General features: G+C 60.3%; 1 protein-coding gene across 2 annotated transcripts in view; it reads right to left on the reverse strand.

Moving 5' to 3' along the window:
* Positions 1–465: 465 nt before the first annotated feature.
* The window catches only part of PCDH1 (protocadherin 1), a 52630-nt gene continuing 40347 nt past the window's right edge, over positions 466–12748 (reverse strand). Inside the window, exons 5-6 of one of the 2 annotated variants that reach the window (XM_066328881.1) lie at positions 3088–3130; positions 1235–1320 (exon numbers count right to left, since the gene is read on the reverse strand). In XM_066328881.1, coding sequence (XP_066184978.1) covers positions 3105–3130 — 26 coding nt within the window. In that variant the 3' untranslated portion in view covers positions 1235–1320; positions 3088–3104. Of the gene's footprint in view, positions 1321–3087; positions 3131–12748 lie in introns of both variants that reach the window. The other variant, XM_066328880.1, reaches the window with a different exon arrangement.

Here is a 12748-nt window from a genome sequence, read left to right on the forward strand (position 1 = left end):
CCCGCCAGGCGCAGGGCCACCACCGGGGACCCCCCCGCCCCCCAGAGCAGCCCCCACCTATGGCACCGGGCAGTCCCTAGGGACCCTGCAGCTTGTGGGCACAGTGACAACGTTCAGAAAGAGATCCAGGCTGAAAAATAGCAAAGTCCCTACAGTCCAGCCAGGATGCTGCCCCTCTCCTCCAGCTCCCCAGCTGCTGTTTCAGGGACTGATCACATCTCTATTTACAATATAGAACATGAGTGCGGGCTGGACGCTGCGCTCCCAGGGGCTCTTCCACGCAGGAAACCATTCAAAGCTGGAACTTGCTCCCTGTGGTTTGTTTTTTTTTTTTTTTTTTTTTTTCTCTCTCTCTCTCATTTTTTTGTTTTGTTTTGTTTTTCCTCTTTTTTTTTTTTTTTTTTGTCTAGTTTTTTTTTTTTTTTCATTTTGTTTTCTCTTTAAACGTCTTTTTTGTTGTTGTTGTTTGTTTTGTTTTGTTTCAAGGACAATAAAAAGTTGCGATCAGGCAGGACTTGAATGTCATTCCTATAAGATTCGTATTTACAGGAGTCTACAGCAAAGAGACAGGCAGCTGGCTCCCCGTGCTCGGGGACACTCCTCGTCCTATGCCCCAGGAACTCCACCAGCTCTGCGTGGACCTTTGGTACGTAAGCCCTTCTCTCCCTTCTCCGTGCCCTCCGCACCAGGAGCCTGCCCAGCCCTCCCCGGCAGCAGTTCGGGATGCTCGGCAATCGGGGTCGGGATGCTTTCCATCCTCCCCACCCACCCCCAGCCCCGGGCAACACGGCGTTAAAAAGGCGCTCCTCTCATCCCTGCCTCGCCCTGCCCTGCTCCCCGCAGAGCGCCCAGCCTGGAGAAGCGGCCGGAGCCATAAAGCATCGAAGTGGAAAACGTTCCTCTGGCCTCTGCTCCCTGCCCCTCTCGCCCAGCCTCACAGGTAGATCTCCCTCTTGGTGGTCTGGGCCGAGGGGGTGGTGGCCGGCTGGAAGTCCGAGGTCTGGGTGAGAGGAATTTCCTCCATGGGAGAGTCCTTGCAGGGCTCATGGCTACTATTGGAGAAGGCACTGTACGTGGGGAGCAGGCGGAGGTTGGCCATTTTGGTGCTGCGCTCTTCAGACAGTCTGGGGCTGCCGTTCCCGACTTGCTCTTGGCTCCCTCGGTCTTGGTAAGGCACAAAAGTGGAGAGTTTGAGGGCGTTCTTGGGCCTGCGGCTGGGGGAGGACTGCCCAGGCATCCAGCAGGTGTCGGAGTGGCCGAACTCTGTGCACTCCCGGGTGCAGGTCCCAGTCATGGCTACATCGGGCAGAGGCCGGAGATCTGCGGGGACAAGGGACAGCGGCGTCACCCTGGGAACGCCCTCGGGATGGGGGATGGAGCGCAGGGACCAGCGGCAGGGACGGACACCTCTGTCCTACCCACACTGCGAGGGACAGCTGGACCCACAGACACTCTGGGAGCAGGACCCACGGACAGCCAGGGAGCTGCACCCACAGACACCCTGGGAGTGAGACCCATGGTCACCCCGAGAGCCAGACCCACAGACACCCTGGGAGCTGGACCCATGGACTGCCAGGGAACTACACCCATGGACACCCTGGGACCAGACCCACAGACACCCTCGGAGCTGGACCCACGGACACCCTGGGACCAGACCCATGGACAGCCAGGGAGCAAAGCAGAGCTGGGAGGAAAACCCAAAGCCATAGAGAGACAGGAGACAGAGCATGGGGCAGAGCTCCCTCAGCTCCTTAGGAGACCAGGACTGCACAGGGAGGCTCCACAGCTTGCATTTGCACAGCAGCACACATGCTGCCACACCAGGCTTGTGACCCCAGAAGTTTAGGCACCACCTGGAACCTACTAAGCTCCAGGAATTCCCACTGGGCACCTGATGGCCTCACAGAGACAGAACTGCCCTGGACTCAGGCCCAAGGCGCAGCTGTGTGTCCTGGGCAGCATCCTCAGGCATCCCTGCCCTGCTCCCATCAGGCATCCCAGGCCACATTCCATCCTCCCCTGGCACCCTCAGCAGGAGCCACGAGCCCAGCCAGAAGTCCTGTTCTCCTGTGAAGCCTGAAATCCCTGAGCACATGGAGGCAAAGCCATGCCCCCCTCCTCAGAGGCTGGAGATGCCCTGTGGAGCAAACCCCAGCACCTGAGGGCACCACAGTTGCCTGCTCCTGGCCCAGCCAGGTCACTGAGCACCAGTTAGACCAGTCCACGGACTGGTGTCCTCACACACCAGCCACCCCTGCCCCAGGTGTCCCTGAGCCTTGGCCAGGTGTCCTCGGCACAGGCAGCACCTGGCACGAGGCTTCTGCGGCCGAAATTTGGCACTTCCGTGAGAGCTGAGTGTCCCTCCAGAGCCATCCCAGTCATGAGCCATTCCTTGATTTCTGCCCCAGTGTGGGACACCACGCGATGTCCTGGGACATGTCACTGCCTGCTGCCACGAGCACATCCAGCCTGCTGCTGATGCTGGGGTGGAAGCCGCAGCTGCTCATGACCTTGAGGCTGCTCAGACTTCCCGATGTCCCTGTGGTTCCCAAAGATCCTCTCCATGTCTCCACCACCGTGGAGCTCTCTGCACTGACAGACCGATGGAGGGAGATGCTAAGGAGCTCTGGGGGCCTGAGACATGTGGGGCACCCCTTTCCTACTGGACACACACTGGTGCACACAATTCCCACCTCCCAAAAGCAGGGCACGCCCACGGGCAGTGCCTGAGCCCTGGGAAGAAGCAAACCAGAGCACCACGGTGGGGTTTCTGCCCTGGCCAACGCTCCCTCCTGCCACCAGTTGGGGACTGCCACACACCTGAGTCACCCTGGCACAGCCCTCACACACAGGATGCAGGAGAAGGCTCCAGACAATGCTGGGAATGTTTGACACCAGCATGGATGAAGGGCCAAAGTCAGCAGCCAACCATTGTGTGAGCACATCTTGCCCTAAAACAGCCCCAAGTGACTGTCCCCAAAGGCAGCCCTGTTTCCCCCACGAGCCTGTGCCCACGTCCCATCCCTGGCACCCACAGGAACTCCCCCTGGAAGCTGGGATACCCTGGCAGGAGGCACACGGACATACCTGCTGGCAGCCCCCCTTCACAGCCTGCTCCGCTCAGGGGACTCTGATGAGGGGCAGAAAAAGGACGACAGCGTCACGTCAGTGCACAGCCCCTCCACACCCCCTTCAGCCTCTGCCACCCCATGTCCCCCCTGTCCCCACTGCCTCCTCAGCCTCTCCTGGCCCTGTCCGGCCTCCTGGAGGCCACTCAGCCGCCACTGCTCCTCCCTCACGCCTTGCTCCAGCTGCATCCTGATCCCTGATCCTGGTCCCTGGAGCCCCGTGGCCTTCATGGGACCCACACGGGGACACTCAAAGCCACCTGGGTGGTGACAGCAGAAGCTGAGGGGTTGGGGCTGTGCACACACAGGGACACTCACATGGACACACACACATGGATACATCCCAGCAGGATGCTGAGCCATGCTCACATGGCGGGGACAAGAAGCAGCACAGAAGCAGCTCAGGGGACACACGGCAGTGGCACGGGCAGCACGAGAGCACAGCTCGGCAGGGCACGTCCTTGGGGCTGGCCATGCAGCAGCTGCCCTGCTTTCCTGGGGAATGCCTCCATTCTCTCGCCCATGTGCGGTACAAACCCAGAGGCACCACAGCTCCGTTTTCATCTCTGCTCTGGGCAGGTCCAAGCAGAGGATGGAATCTGAATCCAAGAGGATCCATCAGGTTTTCCTCTCAGGAGCACAGTGGCCAAGCAATGGCTTGGTCACTTCGAGGTCCAAGAGGGATTACTGCCATCCTTCCCTGCTTTCCTCCTGGACATCCTTTCCTCCTGCAGAAAGGCCCTGGTGCTCTGTGCTCCCAGGGGGGTGGATGGGAGCCATCCCCTCTTCCTGGGGCGGGAGGAGCTTTGCCGAGCCCACAGAGGGGACTGGCAGGGCTGAAATAAAATCCACCTCTGCAGGGAACAAAGCGACGGAGATTTCCTCGTGCCAGCAGCAGCTTGGGAATGGCAGGATCAAGCAGGAACGCTGTGTTCAGGGTCTTTTATTCTGCTTTGCCCATTGTCTGCTCCTGGCACTGAAGCCTTTTTCCAGCATTGTCCCCTCGCTTGCGGAGCCACTGAGCAGCGGATTCTGTGCCATGAGCCCGGAACGGGGCAGGGTGGAATTCCTGAATAGCTGGGACTGAGGGAAAACACGACCCCGTGGCCTAATTCCCAGCACATGCTGGTGGCTCAGGGACTCCCATGTGCCACCAGACAAGCACAAATCCCTCTTTGCTGGGAGTTTTGCCCATCCATTTTCCCCAGTTTTGTGGGGTGGTGAGGCCGGCCCACACCTCGGGGTGCACAGAGGGTACTCAGGGTTTCGGATCCCTCCTCCACCCAAAATGCCCTTCTGTGCCTCTGAGGCCCTGGAATGTGACAGCATTCCCAGAGGATGGAGAGGATGGCCGTGCCCTCTGGGCTATCAGGGTGTCCTGGCCACACCAGGTAAAGCTTCGTGCAGCTGCCGTGTTTTCCTGAGCTTTGGCCCATCCTGTTATGGAATACCAGGCCACCACACTGTGCTCCCCAGGCAGGGAAGTGGTGGATGGGCACCCACAGCCCTCACATCCTCCTGGCTGCTCCAGTCCTGCAGTTTTGCCTCTCTCTGGTGTCCCCTTGTCAGCTGCCTCGGGGCTCTCCTCCTTAGGGATGAATCCGGGCTGGAAAAGTTGGATCCCTTTGGTTTCCTGAGGGCCACGGTTGGGGGTTTACACCAGGATCTTTACACCCTCAGAGATGCCAGGTTGGCTTCTCTGGGAAGAGGCACTAATTGGCGCTGCTGCTAATTATTCCTGTCTCCCTCTCTGCCCACATGGGGCAGGAGCTCATCCGGTCACAGGCCTCCTCCAAAACCTTCCTGGAGATTCCAGCAAAGCCCTGGGGCACTTTGGGAACATGAGGAAAGCAGCAGCCTCAGCCAGCAGTGCTTCCCTCTCCTGCAGGAGACGGGCAGAGGTTCCCTCACCCTCTGCAGGCCTGGGAGCTCCAAGCAGAGGCTGAGCCAGCCCCCAGCACGTTTTTTGTGCCACCTTCTGCCACATCCCTAGCCCGGTTTGGTCCTGCTGTGTCTTCCACTGGTGTCAGTGCGGGGAGAGCAGGGATGGGTGATGCAGCACAGAAGTCTTGGAAGGGAGGGGATGTGCTGGAGCAGCTCTGGGAGGGGAGGCAGTGGGGCTGTGACAGAGCAGAGCACGGCAGAGGATGCAGAGAAGCCCAGGAAAGGGGAGGAGGGAAGCACAGCATGCCAGGAGGGGCTGGAGAGGCTCGGCCGTGTGGGGAAATGAGGAATGAGAGTGTGGGGAGAGCAGCTGGGAGGAAAACCAGATGCTTTCCCAAAGCTGGGATGAGAAAGAGCCTTCTTCCCTCCCCAGGGAGAACTCATCCCAGCCAGCTGCCCCAAATCAGAGCCCCAGAGCCCCGACCTGTGCTGGGCCTGGCCTCAGAGGGACGGAGCAGGGCCCACGCTGCACCCTGGGGTGCCAGGGATGCCAAAGGTCTGTCCTCAGCCAGGAAAGGGACAGTGTTCCCAGGAGAGGCAGCTTGGCCTCCGTGCTCTGGACACCTGGGAATGCCCCTTCTCCCATTCCAAGCCCTCAGGGCTCTGCAGACCCCTGTGGGATGGTGGTGGCCTCCTATGCCATCGCTTCCCAGCAGCACTGTCCCCTCTCCCTATGCACCAAGGACTCCCTTCCTGCCCCGCAGCTCCTGGCAGCCGGCACCATTCCCTATTCCAGCATTCCTGGTGCCGTTCTCCTGCCCCACTGCTCCTGCAGGAGCCATTCCCAGGAATCCTGCTCCCCTCTGCCCAGGGCAGAGCTGCTGGCAGGCCCCATCCTGCCATGTCAATGTTCTCCATGGGTGCCACTCTCCCACAGCGCCACTCCCCACAGCTGTGTCCCCCACGGGTGTGTCCCCACAGGGGTGTCCCCACAGGGGTGTCCCCACGGGGCACTCCCCAAGGCAAGGCTCTCCCATGGCGCTGCTCCCTCCAGGTGCCATCTCCCGCGGCACCATTCCCGGGAAGCGCCATCCCCCACGGCGCCGCTGCCTCCAGGTGCGGCTCCCCCGCGGTGCCACGTCCTGCAGGTGCCACGTTCTGTGCTGCTGCCGCCTCCAGGTGCCGCCTCCCCCCGCTGCTGCCTTCCCTGCAGGCAGCGCTGCTGCAGTGCAGCCATTTCCTCCAGGTGCCATGTTTTACAGCACTGCTCCCTCCAGACATCACTTCCCTGCGGAGCTGCTTCCTCCAGGCACCCGCGCTGCTGCTCCCCTCCCTCCTCAACACCCTGCGGAGCAGCTGGGATTGTGCAGCCCAACATCCCATGTTCTTACACTGGCTAGCCCCATTGCTGTCCTATCCTGTCCTATCCCATCCTATCCTATCCCATCCCATCCCATCCCATCCCATCCCATCCCATCCCATCCCATCCCATCCCATCCCATCCCATCCCATCCCATCCTCCACACCTATGAAGGAATGTCCTGCATTATCCCACTCCTTTATTCCCACCTCTCCATACCAGGCCCAGTAGCCTGGAGAAGTGCCCACAGCGGCACAAGAGATGCTCATCATCCCAGGAGCTCTCTGCAGGGAACAGGAGCTCCATGGCTCATTCCCAACACGTTTTCCCCTTGCCAGGGCTGTTGGGAGAGGGGAGCTGTGTTTTAGCTGCCCCTGGAGCCAGGATCTCCTTCACAGGGCTCAGAGACAAGGTCCGCCTTCACAGTCCCCAAATGAGAGGGGCACAGGCAATGCATTATCCCAGCAGGGAATCATGGAATATTCTGAGCTGAAGGGACCCACAGGGATCATCCAGTCCCACCCCTGGCCCTGCCCAGACTCCCCCACCAATCCCCCCTGGGCACCCCTGGCAGCGCTGTCCAAACGCTCCTGGAGCTCTGGCAGCCTCGGGGCCGTGCCCATTCCCTGGGGAGCCTGGGCAGTGCCAGCACCCTCTGGGGGAAGAACCTTTCCCTGCTCCCCATCCCAAACTTCCCCTTCCAGCCGTTCCCTCCTTCCCCGAGCTCTGCCCTCAGCCCCTGTGCTGCAGCTGGACCAGCCCAGTGCCCTCACCGCTCCTCGGGTGGCCCCTGCAGACCCTTCCCCAGCCCCGGCTCCCTCCTTTGGCCGCTCTGGAGCAGCTTTGGCTCTCTGATCTTGTGGCACCCAAACTGCCCCAGCACTGGAGGTGAGGCTGCCGCAGCCCAGAGCAGAGTGGGACAATCCCTCCCTGAGCTGGTGTCCCCAGGACACCCTTTGGATGCAGGATCCTCACCCGTTCCTGGCCCATATTCCCAGGTGGACAAGCCCAGAGCTCAGCGATGTCCCTGCGGGAAGCGGGGCTCGGGATGCCCGGGGGCACGGAGCTCCCGCAGCCCGGGGCAGCCGCAGCTTTTCCCAGCCGCGGTTCCCTCGCCCCCTCCCCGCTCGCAGACGGTTTGCAGGACCATTCCTAGCACTACAACACCCAGCCAGACGGCTGCGGGACCAACTCTAGCGCTACAACACCCTGACAGATGGCTCCCCAAACTTCCCACCCTCGCTCCAGATGGCTCCCGGTATCGGAGCCCGACCCGGCACTGCCCACCGAGGTGCTGACTGCGGCTCCGAGCCGCACCTCCGGCTCCCGGGGCAGGAACGAGCAACACCCGCTCTCCCAGCACATCCCCAGGGCTCCGCAGGCTGCCGCACAGACGGGGTTCTCCTGGAACACACCCCCGGCATCTCCCCCGGCCCCTCCAGCCCCGCTGCCTCTGCGGAACAGCAGCAGCCCCCAGCAGCACAGACAGCTCGCCCTGAAGTGCCCGGGCCGCCTGCCCCTGCAGGATATCCCAACACTCCAGAACTGCAAACGGCTTCCCAGCTCCTCCCAGGGGATCCCAGCACGGCCCAGGAATGGATGAGGACAGATGCACCCACCAGGCCCAGCAAAGCCGGCACAGCTGGGGCTGGAGTGCTTTGCCTGGCTCCCAGGGGATGTGTTTTCCCTTGCCCACTCCCAGGAGATGTGTTTTCCTGTACCCACTCCCAGGGGATCTGTTCCTCCCTTGCCCAGCACCCAGAGAATGTTTTCTTCCCTTCTGACCCCCTGGGGATGTGTTTTCCCTTTTTTTCAGCTCCCAGGGGATATGTTTTCCCTTTGCCTGGCTCCCAGGGGATGTGTTTTCCCTTTTCCCGGCTCCCAGGGGATGTGTTGTCCCTTTTCCCGGCTCCCAGGGGATGTGTTTTCCCTTTTCCCGGCTCCCGGGGGATGTGTTTTCCCTTTTCCCGGGATGTGTTTTCCCGTGTGTGCTGGAGGAGCCGCCTCCCTGCTGCGGTCACCCCACGGGCACCGTGTGACAGCGGCCACATCGCCACGGCAACGGCAGGCAGAGCACCCAGATGGATGTCCCTGGACACTGAGCGTGTCCCTGCAGGGCCCAGCAACACACTGAGGGCTCCCAAAATCCCCCTCACCCCACAGCTGCCTTGTGATACCCAGGACACAAATTCCACCCCCCTAAAACAGATTTTGTGCTCGTGGTGCCACCCCCATGATCCCCTACCCTGGCAGAGAGGGGTTTCAACCTCCACCGGACTATAAAAAGCAGAATTATTACATTAAACTGCTGAATAATTATGTTAAGAAGCACCTTAATAGGATTACAGGGTTCAAAGGTTAGGAAATGCCAAAATTAGGATTGTCCAGGCAGCCTTAATTCTCCTCCTGAAAGCGCTTTGTGATGCAGACCAGAGTCACACTCTGGTGGGAAATATTTCCCCTGAGGTCCCTTTGTGGCTTCCAGGGAGAGCACAGAACCACCCGGGAGATTTAACAGGGAAGGAGCTGCCTTGCCAGTGAGACTCTGCCCCAGAGGCTGCAGAAACTGGGGAAGGTACAAGGAAAGGCTCAAGAGATCACAGAAAATTCCTCCTCTAAAAAGGGGCTGGAGAACAGCGGGTGTTGCTCTCCTAATGAGAAAAAACAGCAATTTTCTCTCCTCCTTTTGGAAAAGAAATATCTGGGCACATTTCACTGGCACTTCTCAAAACATTTGGTACCTGGCACATGCCCCGTATGAAAAATGGGGTCCTTGCAGCTAAAACTCAGAGCAGCCAAAAGCAAAGGCAAGGAATGAGCATTGCTGGGCAATCCTCCTCACTCACATTGCACAGAACAACCCAATCCAGGTCCAGAATGAAATCCTGGATCCATTAATATCCCGACATTATCCTCTGGATCCATTAATATCCCGACATTATCCTCTGGCCGTCCAGATGAGAGAATCCACGAATATCCGCCAGAAAGGCTGGGGAGTCCAAATCAATCCACGGAATCGCCAAACCCTCTTCCCAGCACTCACTCCTGCAGCATCCCGCTGAGTAACAACGCCTGAGGTGCCTTTAGGAGCGCACAAAGATCCCAAACCCGTGGAATTCCGGGCAGTGGAGCTGCCCTCCTTCCTTCCCTGCCCCAGGAGCGGGGCCAGGTGGGAGCACAGGGCTCTCCTGGCTCGGCGCGGTCTAATGATGGTTATGTAAATCCCACGGGAGCCGGCACCACCTGCCATCCCCGGGGGCTGCCAGCTCATGCATACCTCGGATGCGCATTCCTGCTGCCCAAATTCCTCCGCGATTGCTCCTGCCTGCGCCCTGCATTCCCACCTCGCCTCTGCCGATGGATGCACGGGATTCTGCCCCCGGGGGGCTGTGGGGATGGCCTGGCCCCCCTCCAGGCAGAGGCTCCCTGGGGACACGGGAATGGCCCTCCCAGAGCTCCCTGGGGACACGGGAATGGCCACCCCAGAGCTCCCTGGGGACATGGGAATGGCCCTCCCAGAGCTCCCTGGGGACACGGGAATGGCCACCCCAGAGCTCCCTGGGGACACGGGAATGGCCACCCCAGAGCTCCCTGGGGACACAGGAACGGCCACCCCAGAGTTCCCTGGGGACATGGGAATGGCCACCCCAGAGCTCCCTGGGGACACGGGAATGGCCACCCCAGAGCTCCCTGGGGACACAGCAATGGCCACCCCAGAGCTCCCTGGGGACACGGGAATGGCCCTCCCAGAGCTCCCTGGCACACTCTGGGTACCCTGTGCTGCCAGCCAGTGTGACCACAAGGAGCCAGGTCACCAGGGCAGTGTCACCAGTGCCACTCTGACCACCCACTGACCTGGTGACACAGGGGCCACAGCCCAGGTGTCCTTCCCAGCCCTCTCAGCTGGACCTGGGTGAGGGACAGGTGGTGGCCCTGGTGGCACCAGGTCCTGGGGAGCTTCCAGTCCATATTGTCATGGGTTGTGACGCAGATTCACTCTTACCCCATGTCCCCAAGTGCCCAGCTCCCAGAGCATCACTGCTCATGGCTCCAGAGGGGCTGGAGACCTGAGCCATGGCAGGATTGTGCCCTGTGGGGCTGGGGACGGTCCCCCCACCTGGCAGGGGGATGTCAGAGCACCAAATGCTGCTCCCAGGAGGAACCTGAGCACATAATCCTTGAGCTCTGCCTTGTGCCTGAGCCTGGGAAAGGCCAGCTCTGACCCTCCCGGACCTGTCCCGTCTGCCCTGTGCAGGGGGAGACACAGAGGGTCCCCATGGCACCATGGCACCCCTGGGCTGGCCTGGGCACCCTCCTCCCGCTGCATCCCAGCGCTCATCCAGCACCTGCAAGGGTTAATCTGCCTCTCCAGAGCTTCTCAAAGCTAATTAGAAAGAGCCTGGGCAAGTGTGGTGGCAGACACCAGTGCACTTATCTCCCCACTTCCGGGGCTCTGCCCTTATCATTTAATTAAAGCTGCAGCCCTGCTTCCCCGGCTGGCAGCAGCTCATCACAGAGGGCACTGGAGCTTGAGGCAGCCTCTGCCAGCTCGCCGGGAAGAGCAGGAGAAGGGAGGGAACAGGCCCCAGGAAGGACAGTCAAAGGGAGAAGAAGAAAAAGGAGGAGTCCCTTTGTGCTGGCTGGGGACTGGGAGGACAGTGAGGGGTCCCAGTGTGCCACCTCTGTGCCACGTGTGGGGGGACGTGGGGCTCCAGGGGACCTGGACAGTGTCACAGCCTGGGAATGAGGCAAGGAAAGGCCTTGGTGGGAGGCACTTCTGGCTCCATCTCCCAGAACCTGAAAAGCAGCTCTCTCACACAGTCCCAGGGTCACTGAGGTTGGAAAAGTCCTCAAGATCATCCAGTCCCAGCAGTGCCCCATCCCCACCTTGTCCCCACCCAGGGCATTCAGTGCCACCTCCAGCCCTTCCTGGGACACCTCCAGGGATGGGCACTCCAAACCTCCCTGGGCAGTTCCAGTCCCTGAGCGCCCTTTCCATGGAGAAATTCCTGCTGCTGTCCACCCTGAGCCTGCCCTGGCCCAGCCTGAGGCCGTTCCCTCTCCTCCTGTCCCTGTTCCCTGGGAGCAGAGCCCGACCCCCCGGCTGTCCCCTCCTGTCAGGGGCTTGTGCAGAGCCACAAGGTCCCTGAGGCTCCTTTTCTCCAGGCTGAGCCCCTTTCCCAGCTCCCTCAGCCTCTGCTGGGGCTCCAGCCCCTTCCCCAGCTCCGTTCCCTGCCCTGGACACGCTCCAGCCCCTCCAGGGCTCTCTCAGGAGGGCCCAGAACAGGACACAGCCCTCGAGGTCCCCAGCAGTGCCAGCCCTGGGGACAGGCCGTGCCCTGGTCCTGCTGTCACAGTGGTTTTGATGCAGGCCAGGTGCCCATGGCCCTTGCCCACCTGGGCACACCTGGGCTCCCAGCAAGGCGTCCTCAGGTGCAGCCTGACCCCAGAGTCCCAGGGCAGGGCCATGCTCAACCCTCCCAGAGGAAAAGGACAATCCCTGCCCGCTGTACCCAGCATTCCAAAGAAAACTGGGGACCACAGAGCACTGGGAAATGTCCAGGAGGGAGGCCACCAAGCAACTGGATGGATTTAAATCAAGGAACAGGATGGATGTCCTCGAAACAATGGCAGCAAACCCTTGCTGGTGTCCAAAAGAGAACATGGATCACAGGATCATGGAATCACAGAATAGTTTGGGATGGAAGGAACCTCAAAGCTCATCTTGTTCCCTGCTGTGGGCAGTGACACCTTCTACTCTCCCGGGATGCTCCAAGCCTGGCCTTGGATACTGCCAGGGGCAGCCACAGCTTCTCTGGGCAACCTCAGCCCTCCACCACTCTCACAGGGAAAGATTTTTTTCCTGATATCCAATCTAAACCTCCTCTCTGTCAGTTGGAATCCATTCCCCCGATGGAAAAGCTCTGGGATGCTGTTGTGTGAAGGCCACACAGGGCAGTGTGGGCGTGGCCCCCCAGGGATGTGTTCTGCTGTACATTCAGAGCACATTTTGGGACAAGCAGCCCCCAGCCGCTGCTGGCAGCTCCCATGCCAAATTCCACACCTCCCTCTCAAAGCGTGGTTAAGCTAATGGGTCTTGAAAGGAAATTTTCATAATCACTTTGTTAGCAGGGCTGAGGCAGCACGGCGTGTTCTCCAAAACCAGCTGGAACAGCTCCGCTAAAATTTAGGAAAAACAGAAGAAAGAAATCAACCTGAGGGAAACCCAGCATGGAAAATTGAAGCCATGGTGCTGGAGTGCAGCTGAGGCGATCAGCGATGGGAGAGGAGCCTGAACAGTACAAAATGTCAGAGCCTGAGGCTGCGCAGTGCAGGGAGTGATCCTCGCTGCAGCCTCCAGAGCTGCTCCCAAGGC

Source organism: Sylvia atricapilla, chromosome 14 (genome assembly GCF_009819655.1).
Source record: "Sylvia atricapilla isolate bSylAtr1 chromosome 14, bSylAtr1.pri, whole genome shotgun sequence".
NCBI lineage: Eukaryota > Metazoa > Chordata > Aves > Passeriformes > Sylviidae > Sylvia > Sylvia atricapilla.